Source organism: Suricata suricatta, chromosome 6, assembly GCF_006229205.1.
Source record: "Suricata suricatta isolate VVHF042 chromosome 6, meerkat_22Aug2017_6uvM2_HiC, whole genome shotgun sequence".
NCBI classification, from domain to species: Eukaryota; Metazoa; Chordata; class Mammalia; order Carnivora; family Herpestidae; genus Suricata; species Suricata suricatta.
Window position 1 is genome coordinate 90,495,522 of NC_043705.1, and position 15,357 is coordinate 90,510,878.

General features: G+C 40.1%; 1 protein-coding gene across 1 annotated transcript in view; it reads right to left on the bottom strand.

The window, feature by feature from the left end:
• DOCK2 (dedicator of cytokinesis 2) overlaps positions 1 to 15,357 on the bottom strand; it is a 404,233-nt gene that overhangs the window by 310,887 nt on the left and 77,989 nt on the right. The window contains exons 21-22 of the mRNA XM_029942884.1: positions 14,388 to 14,488; positions 13,407 to 13,541 (exon numbers count right to left, since the gene is read on the bottom strand). Of these exons, the coding sequence (XP_029798744.1) occupies positions 13,407 to 13,541; positions 14,388 to 14,488 (236 nt within the window). The remainder of the gene's footprint in view (positions 1 to 13,406; positions 13,542 to 14,387; positions 14,489 to 15,357) is intronic.

Genomic DNA, 15,357 nt, shown 5'->3' on the forward strand with positions numbered 1-15,357 from the left:
GTAGGAGTAATACGAAAAGAGTTCTGTGTTATAGACCCAAGATGAAAGTGTCTCAGAAGAGAGAGGTCAGCACTCATAAAATGCTGGGGCTCATGCTGTTTGGGATATCCTTAATTGTTGACAGAATAGCATTATCATCTGTGGCTTGTTCGCAAAATATATTTGATTCTGGTCAAGCTCTTCCTTGTTATCACCCCTCTAGTACCCAAGACTGGAAGCTCTTCTCTCCTCCTAGAATGCCTATCTGATAGAAAATCAGGACATGATAATTAATGATATGATGTAGCCCAGCAAATTGTGATTTGGAAGAACATCCTTCTGAGAAGAAGTTCACCTGTGCATGAGTAGGAGTCTCTACAGAGTGCACTCTGATGATCAAACTGAACGAATTTGACATTTTCCGCTACTTTGGGTAATGTGGGTACTTACATTATCTCTAATACATTAATGGATAATTGAGAAGTGACTATAATCATATGCTTTAAAAAAAACTGTCCAAAATTTCAAACCAAAAATTCATGGTGGCTGAAATGTATATGGCTTCAAAAACACTGTAAATGTTGTGATCGTATGACAATGACGCTTAGCAAAATTGAGAGAGTGCAGGAAAAATCAAAGGGACTCCTCAGTGATTTGAGGAGCACAGACCGTGTCTGTTCCTAACCTAATTAGAGAGTGGGCAGTTCCTATCATGTGTGTCTTACAGAAGGCAACCTGTAGACTGGTGGGAGCCTAGTGGGAATATGAAACACACACACACTTTTAAATTTTAAATACAGAATTATTATAATCCAAAACACAAATGCCTTGCAGGACAATGTACATTCTGTTTGAACTCAGAGCCCTTCAATTCTAACAGGGCTTGTGTAATGAATGATTCTATGACTTTCCACTGAGCTGCTCAATGTAGGTACCACTAATCAGCTACAGTTCCCTGTGCAGCTACCTCTAAATTCAGCCTCAGTGTCCTCCTCAACACAAGTCCAGGCAGCCACCACAACCCATCCTGGTGGCACAGCACACCAGCCCTCCTCACCATGTAAGTGTCAGCATACTTCCTGGCACACCAGCATTTTCAGTGAAATGCTTGCAGAATGCCTTGGCTATGCACTGAGAATAAGCCCCACGTGGCAGGCTCTACTGCTCTCTCCCAGTCCACCTTCCTCCTGTTCTCCCCTTTGCTCACTAGCCACACTACTCTTCTTTAAGTTTCCCGGAAACTGCAAGCTCTTTCTTATCCAAGAGCACTTGCTCAGACCTTCCCTCCATAAAGGACTCCTCCTTCTATCCTTTGCATGACTGGTTCATTAACATCCTTCACAGATCAGTTGAAATGTCACTTCTTCAGAATCCACACAGTGAATAACACTACGAGGTAACCCCAACATTAGATGAAGAAACTAAGGCACAGAGGTTAAGTCATTTGCCCAAAGTCACATAGGTAGGTAGCTCCTGGGATTCTTCACCATTATGTTGTACCACGTATCTTAACTACTTGCTTATTTCCCTTATTGGTGTTTAATATGGCTTGCAACTACTTGGTGTATTTGCTTGCTTTTTATCTTCCCCAGTACTAGATGAGGGCAGAATGAAGGCTGGCCTACATCTACCTTATTCACTGAAGTGTCCTAGCATGAAACTTGGCCAAATAGTAGGGCTCAAAAATATGTATTGAATGAATCAATGAGGTGGACTGAATTGAATTAGCTGCATTAGCAGAGTTGATCTGAGCAACAGAGAGGCTAGTTTGGAGACTTGAAAGGCAGCGACCTTCTGGGGCCTCATAACTAAGTCCTTTTTAATTTTCTATCCACCCCAAAGATACAATAAGCAGCAAGCCCAACAACTGAGCAACATATTATTTCCTATTCAGGAAACAAATTGCTCTTTGAGGTGGCACTGCTTCAGGTGCATCTGAAGTAGATCACCAAGTGCACCTAGCCACCCCTGATTCAGTTCAGCATCCCTGACAATTACGTTACCTCAGTGAATCTCACTCCTCAGGCAAACCAGACCCTTTATTATCTTGCATGTTCATATTTAGTTACAGGGGATTTGCAAACACATTTCCTAAATCTACATATTTATTCAGTAAATTGATCTCTCACCCAAGTCATCCTCTGAGGAACTGTCAGCCGCAGCCTTTGACAAGAACAGCCATTTTTGGCACGAAGGCAAGGATTCTGTCAGCAAGCTAGGCTTCTAGATGTCTGAGGACGAGTTAACAAGAAAAGGAAATTGTCTACTGCTTCCACCAACCGGGAAGAATGAATATCTTGTGTCATCCATGGCTTTTCCCTTAACTATCTACAGCATAGATAGTCTTGTTCTGCAAAATTAAACCATTTAAAAGGACAATGGAAGCAGACAGGCCCAGTGTTTTACACTGTGCTTTGAGCCAAGTAAGAGATTGGCACCTAATAGGAAGCAGTTTACTCAGCCTCTGAAGGATCAGCAGGGAGAAGCCAGTCTAGGATTACACCCTGGCAAAGAACAATCCAGTTGAGGGAACTCACATGAAGACATGGGAAATTGATAACACCTCAAAGCCATGATCCCTCTGCCTCTTTAGGGCCTCCAACTGGATATTAGGAAAGATGCTATGTTCTGAGGAAGAGCTGTGGCTAATTCACCAAAGACTTCCTCACTGAAAAATATCTTGCCTCTGATCATTTTCAGTCCCCATGACTTTGCTGTAGCATGTGGATATTGCTGATGCTGCTCTCTTTCCTGACCCCTGGAATGCCAGTCTTCTTGCTTCCCCTCCCATATCCCTGATCAGCCTTCTGTGGGAGGACTCTCCCCTCATCCATCCCTTCAACCTGGTAATCTCCTGGGTTCCATCCTGAATTTTATAGCATTGCTCACCTTGTGCTATAGCTTCAAATACCTCTTTGGATCAATTTCTACCAAAAATATATTTCTACTCTTACTCTCCTGAACTCCAGATTTGTATCTAAGTGTGTGCTGTACATTTCTATCGTGCTATGCCAATAAACATCTCAAAATTTATCAGAATACACCATTCTCCACCAAAACTTCTCCTACCCTATATTCATCATGCTGATGAGCAATGTCTAATCAAATGGGCCACAAAGTTCAACCACAGGTCAGCTGATCTGGCCCTTTCTTCCTACTCCACTCCTACTCATATGCGATGAGTGTGGGCAATCCTGCCATCTATACACCTGTATCTTCCCCTGCCCTTCCCTTCTTCTCCAGCCTCACTGTGCCTGCCTTAGTTCACGTCTTCTTGCCTGGATCCCTGCAACCACTTCATGATTAACCTCCTGCCGTCCCTCCTCTACATGACTTTCCACACGCTCGCCTTTCTTCCTCAGTGATCTTTCTGAAACGTGAATCTAAATCATGTAAATCTCCTGCGTTAGAGTTTCAATGGCTCCCACTGCCAAAAGCAGGGGTTTCCAAACTGCACGATGAGAAAAAAAAATTAAGTGTGATTCTCGACAGATGCTTATTTATTTATAAATTGTAACCAAGTATTCTAAGTCATATGTTTACAAAGTTTTATTTCTTCCTCTTGCAACAAAATAAAGAAATGTTCATCTTTTTACCTAATCCCAGTGGATGAGTCTATGCACCGACTGGGGCACTCACTCTGTGCTCAGAGGACGGAGGGAAACATTTATGCTCATTGTCCCTGGCAGAGAGAACGACATCCTCTCCAGTCCAACTCCAAGCTACCTGTCTGGGTGCAGTGTCCCTTCTTTTCCACCAGCACAGCTTTGCCCACCAGCTGCTCTTCCCCACAAGGGTGTTGTCCGTGGCCACAGTGCAGCACAAAGAAGCCGGCTCTGATGTCATATCCCTCCCTGCTGACATCTAGCTGTGTGACCTAGGATCACTTTCTATATCTTTTTGGGCCTCAATTCCTCTTCTGTGAAATAAACATCAAAATCCCTATACTTTGCAGGGTTGCTGTGAGTATTAAGTGAGGGAGAGTAAAAAGTGATACAGCTGAGCACAGAGGAGAGGTTTAATAAGTGGTATCCTGGAGTTAACAGGAGAAATTGGAAGTTCTATTCCCCATGTCATTCCCTCTACTTGAATCCATGTTCACTGGATTGCCACTAACTGAGGAAGCCTTTGTTATTAATTTCACAGTCCTCAGCACTTCAGGTGCCTAGCACATAAAAGGTGCTCAGTGAATGTTTGCTGATATTTTTATATGCAAAGGAAAAGGAGGGCTATTTAAAACACACGCATATACACAATTTCATGTTATAATGACAGCTACTTACTTCATGGTTTACAAAGTGCTTCCATGTGTTTGTAATAAACAGGCTGTTAGCTCTCCCCTCAGCACTGTAGCAACTCATAAAATAGATAATAAATTAAAGAGAAGTAACTGTTTGACAATATCCCTTTGATGACAGTTTTCTCTTCCACTCTGATCTGATGCCAAGTTAATGTTATCATAAAATAATTTCATTAACTGCAATTGTGTGGTTTACTGAGCCATTACTGTCATCAAAAAGTTAAATTATATTCCAAACCAAAAACAGAGGCTTACATAGGAATAAATGGCATTAACATGCAAACAAATTATATGCAGGAGAAACCGGAATAGCAATGTGACCGGCACTCCAGCCCATGCTCGGCATAAACAGATGATTACATTTAAATATTTATTCATACATGAACAATGAAAACAAATCACACTGGCAGTGCCTTCGAGTTAAATTCGTATTTGTTTAAAAAGGCAGAGGCTTATGTACTCCCTCTGACTGCCTGACTTCAGGCTACACTGAGCATGCCTGAGCTTTATTCAGACAGTCTTACTGCCTAACATATGCATGACCAGGAGGGTGAACTGGAATATAATATTTACATAAGAAGAAACTGAACTGGTGGGAAGGCGAGGCGGGGGCTGAGAGGGGAGATGGGCAGAATTAAGCAACATGCAAAATAAAAAGCAAAGGAGAGCATCAGAAAACATCCGATCACCTGATGCTGAAGGCAAGCAGAGAAAGGGCAATGATGTCTGGCCCTGGATGAATTGAGCCAGACCGCGGGTGTCCACCGAAGCTGTGAATTATGTTCCTTTGATGCCTATGTTGATGAAGTGGATAACCCAGTGCTGGTGAATGGCACTGTGCACACCACCATGGCCATCCTTCCTGGCTCCCAGGTGAGGGGTTGGGGCACAAGAATATTCCCAGGATGTTGCGACTCCTATCAGGACATTGAGTACATTTCTCTTTCCCTGCCTAGTGACTCCTTCAAGGAGTGTGAGCTTACATAAACTGGTCCTATGTCAGCTTTTCTTTCTTCATTCCTTGAGACAATATGAGGATAAAGTCATGGTCGCCTGGACAGCTTTGCCACAACAGCAAGGAATCCTTTCCTGACAACTTCTGCTCCAAGTCATGTTTTTTGTTGTTGTTTTTTTTTTTTACTAAAATCCTACTGTCTTTAGGGATGATAGTACCTAAACTTGAACATCCTCATGCCTCTCCGCAGCCCTGACAATGCTACCCAGCAAGTCCACCCTTCCAAAAGCAGCCCTTCTCACTCAGGACAGCTCCCCATCCTGGCCAACCACCCTTTACATTTGCATGGCCCCCAACAAAGTTCTGGTTCTAAATTTTGCTTAATCAGAAAGATAGAGGTAGAATGTGAAGCCTCACTCTGCTAATTCTTAGCTGTGTGACCTTTTAACATTTGAATCAAAACCTCAGTTTCCTTATCTATGAAAGGGGGACAGACGCAGCATCCCATTTCACATTGAACGAGTGCCAGTACCCACCACGTGCTGTCCTCAGTGCTGAGAAGACAGCATGAAATAGTAAAAGACAGGAGCCTGGGAACTGCCATTCTAGCAGGAAGATGGAAATAAACAAAAGCATACCTAATTATTGTAGAGTATGTTAACGTGTGATTAGCTCTATGGGGAGGGGGGAAAAAAGACCAAAAACAGAGTGACAGGGAGGGGAATCAGAAGTTCTGGGGCAGGAGTAGCGATTTTCAATAAGGTAGAGAAAGAGAGTGGGGATGAGCAAGAAGAGAGAGAGTGAGTGAGCAGATATCCGGGGGAGGTGGCCAGGCCCCGAGTCAGGAGCTTGGGCCACAGGAAAGAGGCCTGCATGGCTAGCACAGAGTGAGTGAACAGTAGGAGGAGATGAAGTGGGGAGATGAGGTTCTCCATAGGATTTTTGTGAAACTAATGGAGGTAACAGGTGACTTGCACTTAGCAGGTAATAATAACTGTAGCCACTTGTTATGCAACAGGCACTCTGCTAAGTGCCTGACATCCATTACCTTATTTAGCCTGCACCAAAGCCCTGCAAGGGTTTGTACGTACATAGCTGTTTTACATGCAAGGACACTGAGCTTTAGGCAGACAAAATAATCTGCCTAAGGTCACAAACATTACTAAATCATAGTAGTAGGATTCCAACACAGAATTCAAACCCAAGTAGCTAGCTCCAGAGTCTGTGCCTTTAACTGTGGTGCTGAGTGCCTCTCCTAAGCAAAGAGGGTGGGGAGGAGAGAGGTGAAGGAGGGATGTGGAGATGCAAGAGCAGCCCCAGGAGACTGGGAGCACACAGTGAAGGAGGAGAGAGCAAGAAGTAAATAAGTAGGTCCTTAAGGAGAGCAGGAGGCATGAGACAAAAAGCAAAGACAGGCAGCACACGCTGGGAGCAGAGAGCTGGATCCACGGCTGCTTGAGCCCAGGGGCTTGACCACACGCACAGCAGACATACGCAGGGGCCAGCCAATGGGCCAGCAACAGACCAAGACCAATTCATGGGGCCATAAAAGTCCCTACACTGTGGTCCTAAAAAGGCAGACACCTGGGAAAGATATCCTTTCTTCCTTAAAAACAAACAAACAAACAAAAACAGCAAGACAGCTTTGGGATAGCATGAACAGTAAGCCAAATTCCGAGCATGGATCAAGACACCATTTATTAACTTAAATCTGAGTTTTTGAAATAAGTACCCTGGCTGTCTTGCCCAGGTAAAAACATGGTAACAAGCAATGCTTGTTACATTTTTAATTGAAGTACTGGATGCTACATGGAGAAATTTGTACATGTAATCTCATTTCATCATCAAAACACTAAGAGCTGACTTATCCTCATTTATGGATGAGGAAACTGAGGCCCAGAGAGGGTAAGTCACTCACTAACCTGGGCACAGGGACAAACATATGACTCGCTTCCAGGTCTGTCTAGTAAGAACACTGGCCATCACTGGCCCAGTGCTGACTAGTACAACATGAACATAATCATGAGCCCACATTGCCCCCTGTACTCTCGCCTATGGCAGCATTAGGATTTTGAAGGACCACAGACAAGTGGGAACGAATCCCACTGTAGCGCCATGCCCCAGGTCCTCTCTCTTTTAGAAAGTCATCCTTACAGAAGCACTGCAGCCTTATTTCTATGTGCCTGGCCAGCAGAAACAAAAGCTATTCAGTGTCCATCATGTGATTCAGGGAAGCACAGGCTGCACTCGATTCTGAGTAATTCCACAGCTCCAAAATCTCAAAGATCAGCTCAGCTGGTTGTCTGAGCCTCAGGATAAAAGGCACTGCAAGGAATTTTATGAAGAAGCTCAATGCCTAGAAGATAATCATTTCCACTTTCTCTGAATGTTTCTCACTATGCTCTGTATCTCCCAGAAGCTCAGTCATTACAGAAAAGCCTAATGGATATATTGATGGCTAATGAGCATCTTTTGGACACATTTCCCAAGATTTAGGAGTTTCCCATATTTTTAAGCCTGCCTCCTTATGGCAAAAGCTTGAACCTGCTCTCCTAGCTTCCAGTGCAACCATGGCACAGATATATGTCCAGACACCTGCCCCAGACTTTGACTCAGGAGCTAGTGACATAGCAGAGAGGACAGGAAAATCACATTATTTGGCTATGTGATAGAAATAAATAAGCCTTTAAAAGTCCAATCTTTCTCAACAACTTCTCTTCTTCCCCTACCCAACTGCATACTGCATATTGATACAGGATAATCCTAGCCTTTGCAGATGTATGTGTGCAGTATGTGCAAAGAAAAATGGCAAGGGAACAGCTAATGGGAGCTAGATCCACTGAAATTATGCACATGATAAAAGAAGACAAAGAAATAACAGGAAAAAGAAACACAATACCAGACACAATAAGTCCCAAAAGCAATAATTATATTATGATTTCTCACCAGCTGGCTTAGAAATTTCAAACTTTCTATTTTCTAGTTTCCCAAGTAAAATGCCTTTCTAGTATAGGGAAATACCTCCATTACTTCCCGATGTCCTTGATGCCACCTTAGAGAGCAAACCATTGATAAAGATTCTAAAATGAACAAGACACAGGAAAACTACCTTCCCTCAGCATGAGGCTCCAGACCTTCTTTGTAGGTCAGCCTATACTTTGTTCATTAGAAAAGATTCAAGAGTAGGCCTGGATTATTTTTTAAAAATTTTAATGTTTTTTATTTATTTTTGAGAGACAGAGAGAGACAGTGCGAGCAGGGGAGAGTCAGAGAGAGAGGAAGACACAGAATCTGAAGCAGGCTCCAGGCTCTGAGCTGTCAGCACAGAGCCCAGCACAGGGCTTGAACCCATGAACAAAGAGATCATGACCTGAGCCAAAGCTGGAGGCCTGGATTATTTTAGAGGCATCTATGCTGACCAAATTCATTGTCTTAGCCCCCAAAATGCATCTTGGGCATTTTATCTGTATCAGTGATGTTCCATATGCTATAATGATATAACAGAGCACCCCACTCATTAAGAAGCCAAAAGTTACTTAGCGTTCCAGCAGCACTGACGAGGGAAGACCCTTCCTAAAGAAGGAAAAAAGGTCTCAAATAAACAACCTAACTTCATACCAAATGGAGCTGAAAAAGAATAGCAAATAAAGGCCAAAACCATGAGAAGAAGCGAAATAATAAAGATCAGAGCAGAAATCAATGATATCAAAATTTAAAAAACCAATAGAATAGATCAATGAAAGTAAGAGCTGATTCTTTGAAAGAATTAACAAAATTGATAAACCTCCTAGCCATTATCAAAAAAAAAAAGGAAGAAAAAAGGAAAGGACCAAAATAAATAGAATCACAAATGAAAGAGGTGGGGGTCACAAAAAACACTGCAGAAATACAGACAATAACAAGAGATTATTATAAGCAATTTGCCAATAAATTGGGCAATCTGGAAGAAATGGATAAGTCCCTAGAAACATAAAAACTACCAAAACTGAAACAGGAAGAAATAGAAAATTTGAACAGACCCATAATCAGTAAATAAATTGAATCAGTAGTCAAAGATCTCCCAAAAAACAAGAGTCCAGGGCCAGATAGCTTCCGAGGGGAATTCTACCAAACATTTAAAGAAGAGTTAATACTAATTCTTGTCAACCTTTTCCAAATAACAGAAATAGAAGAAAAACTTCAACTTATTCTATGAAGCCAGCATCACCTTGATTCCAAAACCAGACAAAGACCCTACTAAAGAGGAGAATTACAGACCAATTTCCCTGATGAATATGGCTGCAAATTTTTTTAACAAGATACTAGCAAATCAAATTCAATAGCACATTAAAAAAATTCTTCACCATAATGAAGGGGGATTTATTTCTGGGCTTCAGGGCTGGTTTAATATTTGCAAATCAATCAATGTGATATATCACATTAATTTAAAAAAGGATAAGAATCACATGAGCCTCTCAATAGATGCAGAAAAAACATTTGACAAAACACAGCATCCTTTCTTGGTGAAAACCCTCAAGGAAATAGAGATAGAAGGAACATACCTCGATATCATAAAGGCCATATATGATAGACCCACAGCTAATATCATCCTCAATGGGAAAAAACAGAGGTTTCCCCCTAAGGTCAGGAACAGGAAAGGGATGTTTAGTTTCATCACTGTTGTTCAACACAATACTGGACGTCCTATCTTCATCAATCAAACAACAAAAAGAAATAAAAGGCATCCAAATTGGCAAGGAAGAAGTCAAACTTTCACTCTTTACAGATGACATGATACTGTATATGAAAAACCTGAAAGACTTCACCAAAAAAACTGCTGGAACTGATATGTGAATTCAGCAAAGTCACAGGATATAAAAATCAACATACAGAAATCAGTTGCATTTCTATACACTAATAATGAAGCTGCTGAAAGAAAAATGAAGAAATTATCCCATTTACAACTGCACCAAAAAACTTAAGATACCTAGGAATAAACTTAACCAAAGAGGTTAAAGATCTGTACACTGAAAACTATAGAACGCTTATGAAAGAAATTGAAGAAGACACAAAGAAATGGAAAAACAAACATTCCATACTCATGGATTAGAAGGACAAATATTGTTAAAATGTCAGTACTACCCAAACCAATCTACACATTCAATGAAATCCCTATCAAAATACCACCACATTCTTCACAGAGCTAGAACAAAAATTTGTAAATTTTGTAATGAACCAGAAAAGACCCCAACTAGCCAAAACACTGTTTGAAAAGAATACCAAACCTGGAAACATTGCAATTATGAGCTTCAATCTGTATTACAAAGCTGCAATCATCAAGACAGTATGGTAATGGCACAAAAACAGACAGATAGATCAATAGAAGAGAATAGAAAACCCACAAATAGACACATGAATATATGGCCAAGTAATCTTTGACAAAGCAGGAAAGAATATTCAATAGAAAAAAGACAGTCTCTCCAGCAAATGGTGCTGGGAAAATCTGGACAGCGACATGTAGACCACTTTCTTACACTATACACAAAAATAAATTCAAAATGGATTAAAGACCTAAACGTGAAACAGGAAACCATCAAAGTCCCAGAGAAGAAAACAGACAGCAACCTCTTTGACCTCGACTGCAGCAATTTCTTACTAGACATGTCTCCAGAGATAAGAGAAACAAAAGCAAAAATGAACTATTAGAACCTAATCAATAGAAAAATCTCCTTCACAGCAAAGTAAACAATCAATAAAACTATAGGCAGCCTACAAAATGGGAGAAAGTATTTGCAAATGACATATCAGATAAAGGGTTAGTATCCAAATTCTATAGAGAACTAATCAAACTCAACACACACACACCCAAAAAAACAAATTATCCAGTGAAGAAATGGGCAGAAAACATGAATAGGCACTTTTCCAAAGAAGACATCCAGATGGCTAACAGACACGTGAAAAAATGCTCAACATCACTCATCATCAGGGAAACACAAATAAAAACCATAAGATACCACCTCACACCTGTCAGAATGGCTAAAATTAACAACTCAGGAAACAACAGATGTTGGTGAAGATGCAGAGAAAAGGGAACCCTTTTGCAGTGTTGGTGGGAATGTAAACTGATGCAGTCACTCTGGAAAAGAGTATGGAGATTCCTCAAAAAATTAAAAATAGAGCTACCTTATGATCCAGCAATTGCACTACTAGGTATTTATCCAAGGGAAACAGGTATGCTGTTTAAAAGGGGCACATGTACCTCAATGTTTATAGTAGCACTATCAACAATAGCCAAAGTATAGAAAGAGCCCAAATGTCAATCGATGGATGAATAGATAAAGAAGATGAGGTACACACACACACACACACACACACAAAATGGGGTATTATGCAACAATCAAAAAGAATGAAATCTTGCCATTTGCAACAACATGGATTGAACTAGAGTGTTTTATGCTAAGCGAAATAAGTCATTCAGAGAAAGACAAATATCATATGATTTCACTTATATGTGGAATTTAAGAAACAACAAATGAACATAGGGAAGGGAAGGAAAAGCAAGAAATACAGAGGGAGGCAACCATAAGAGACTCTTATATACAGAGAACCAACTGAGGATTGCTGGAGGGGACTTGGATGATGGGCATTAAGGAGGGAACTTGTTGGGATGAGCATTGGATATTACATGTCAGTGATAAATCACTAAATTCTACTCCTGAAACCATTTCTATACTATATGTTAACTAACTTAGATTTAAATTAATAATAAATAGATAAATAAATAAATAAAAATAAAATATAAAATTTCCATCAATTCCAAAAGGAAAAAATATAGACTTTAAAAAGAATCCAAAATAAAAACAAAGAATGCAGATATGTTTTGTGACATGGTGCAAGATAGTGATCTCTTTTTATCCTCACCTGAAATCTCAAAGATGTTTCCGGAAAATCCAAAATGATTCACATTTCAGATGCCTGTCAAGTATGAAACTTTTGTAGCCCATAAATTGGTCAAAATGATGATAACAAACTTGTACTTTCATTTGGGAAGCCATCTCTCCAATTAAACAAGTCTACATGATAAGTGGATGATCCAACCCATGGCTCCAGAAGTACACATGATACTACAAACATATAATCTGCATATTCATTTCCTTGGTTGGACTTTTTCCTTAGCACATGACCAAAGATAGTTCTTGGCACAGGATTTTGCTGGAACAGCAAAGAACTTACAGTTGCTTAAATTAGAATAGGAACTTGAGGCTTCCAGTGGCTTTCACATTTAAAAACTTGCCTTAGAGGGTAACCAACAAAAGAAAAGCAGAGGCAAGATCTAGAGAGACAGAGACTATCCTGATGGCATTGAGTATCTTCATCCAGCTATGTCTGAGGTCAACTGCCCTCTTGATTTTTAAAAAATGTGAAATTAAATAAAGTGCTACTCTGCCTAAGTCAATTTAAGTTGAATATTCTTCATTTACACTAATGAGAATCCAGACAATACATTCCATGTATGTTTTTCTTATTTCCCATCACACACAAACAACCTGATCATACACACAACTACATCCAATCCCCTGCCTGGCTTTGCCTTCCTTATAGCCAGGATGAACATAAATTCTTTTGCAGCTTGCATTTGAATGCATCCATCTCTGAAGCCCTTCAAAAGAGCAGCTAACCTCTGTAACACTGTTCATCAAACATCAAATCTCTTAGGTGTGCTAACATGTCAGCTCAGCTGTTGGCTACTAGGATCTCAAGGACAGACAGATCAACGCCAAACACCAGCTCATTTGTCAGGCACAACCTGCTGCAGGCAAATAACTGTCAAAATTCCCAAGTTCTGCTCTCTCCACTCCCAGCACCTCTCTCACTGAGGATTCCTGGAAAGTTTTCACCGTATCTCAAATCAAATGAAGAATGATAGATGAAATACAGAAGAGCCTCAAATCGCAAATCAAGTTCATTGCAAGAAACATAACTCTATAACATGTTAAGATTTATATTTTCCCCGAATGAGCTTAGAGAGAACAATTATAACCCATTCATAACCCTCTATGTTGGATTTTTAAGTTGGTTTTGATCAATGGTTGGTTGTAATTTTATAAAAGAATCCCTCCGATGACACAAATACTGTTGTAAACCAGAGGAACTGCAGAACTAATCAATCACTCTTACATAACAAGCACTCACTGTGAAAATAATGTCCTCGACCGAACAATGAACTTGAACACATATTCCAAAGCTTTCAGAGTTCTTAGGATCGGCTCACATTGCTCCCCTCTGCTGGAGGTATCCAAGTAAGTCTTCAGCACTGTCATCAATTTCCTGAATAAAGGATTATATTTTGAAAATACATCTCTTTCTAACTCATAGCATAGTGATTAGTTTGCTCAGTTAATTATAAAGCATTCAATCAAAGGTTAAAGGTGGTGGTATAGTTAAGCTTACTCACTCACTTGCTGCCATAAAAATAACTCTGCTTAAAATATACGTATTTAATACAGGGAGTTAATTAGTATTTCCTGACCATAAAAAGCCAGTAAAGGAAAAACTAGTGAGGTAAAAAAATCTTTTGACTAGGAAAACTAGTTATAATCAATATATAAGTGGAAATATTGGTGTGGTAATGTTCTTTTCAGCATTTGCTTCCTATAAAAAAAAAACCCTCAAAACTATTAATATTACCATGGGATTCCCTTGCTGAGAAACTTTCCATGTTTCTTCATTACCAGTGAAGAAACTTCAAACTATTTGGCCTAGCTTTCAAGGCCTTTGGGAAAACTGGCCTCTTCCAACCTCTCCAGCATCACCTCCCACCTGTAACCATCAGTTTCCTGTGTCCAACCTATAATGAGCTACTTGGCACATACACTTTCTCCTCTCTGGCCTCTGCATCCCAGTGTTTACTACAAGTACTGCTCAATAAAGGATAGCTGACTGACTGACTGAATGAATGCTTTCATCTACTTCTACCACAATAAAATATTCATTCTAACCTATGGTTTGCATATTTTTATTTAATCCAAATAACCCATCATGGACTGGGTCTTATAAAGGGAGAACTCACACAGCCTGGTACAAGAGGAAAATACTTAAGTTCCTTGTGCCCTGGGCATCCTGGAAGGGAAAGTAGGAGATGGACAAGAAATCCCCATATGTACAGAAACTTACTTGTAAGCCAAGGTGGCACTGAAATGCTGTTGAATGTAAGCCTCCAGAACGGTGTTGAAATGCTGGAATTTCCGGTCAGCAATGAGTCCTATTATGTAGATCTGAGGAAGATTAAAGGAATCAGGGTTTGGTGGTCAGACCCAACAAGAAGCCATAATCACATGGCATAATTGAATCTCCAGCAAAATTATTTTGCCTAGGAATTAACTCACTAATATATTGTTAGTCTGTTTCATTAAAGTAGTATCTCTCCTAAAAAGCATTTCATGAAGTGTGTTACAGGGTGTTATAAGATAAAAGAGCTTCATGGTCAGATAAGTTTGACAAATTTCAGGGTATCATTGTTAGACTGTCATCTTTACTGCAGGGTTTTTAGGAGTCTTTAGCATATCTACATGCATTGTAAATCTCTGAGAAGGTCATACAATGGCCAGGACTTCAATGAATTCAGTAAAGTTGCAGGATACAAAATCAATGTACAGAAATCAGTTGCATTCCTATACATCAAAAATGAAGCAGCCAAAAGAGAAATCAAGAAACTGATCCCATTCACGATAGCACGAAAAACCATCAAATACCTAGGAGTAAACCTAACCAAGGATGTAAAAGACCTATATGATGAAAATTATAGAAATCTCATGAAAGAGATTGAAGAAAACACCAAGAAATGGAAAAACATTCCCTGTTCATGGATTGGAAGAATAAACATTGTAAAAACGTCATTACTACCCAAAGCAATCTACACATTCAATGCAATCCCCATCAAAATTGCACCAACATTCTTCTCAAAGCTAGAAAAACTATCCTCAAATTCGTATGGAACCACAAAAGACCCCGAATAGCCAAAGTCATATTGAAGAAGAAAACCAAAACGGGAGGCATCACAATCCAAGACTTTAGCCTCTACTACAAAGCTGTTATCATCAAGACAGTATGGTATTGGCAGAAAAACAGACACATAGACCAATGG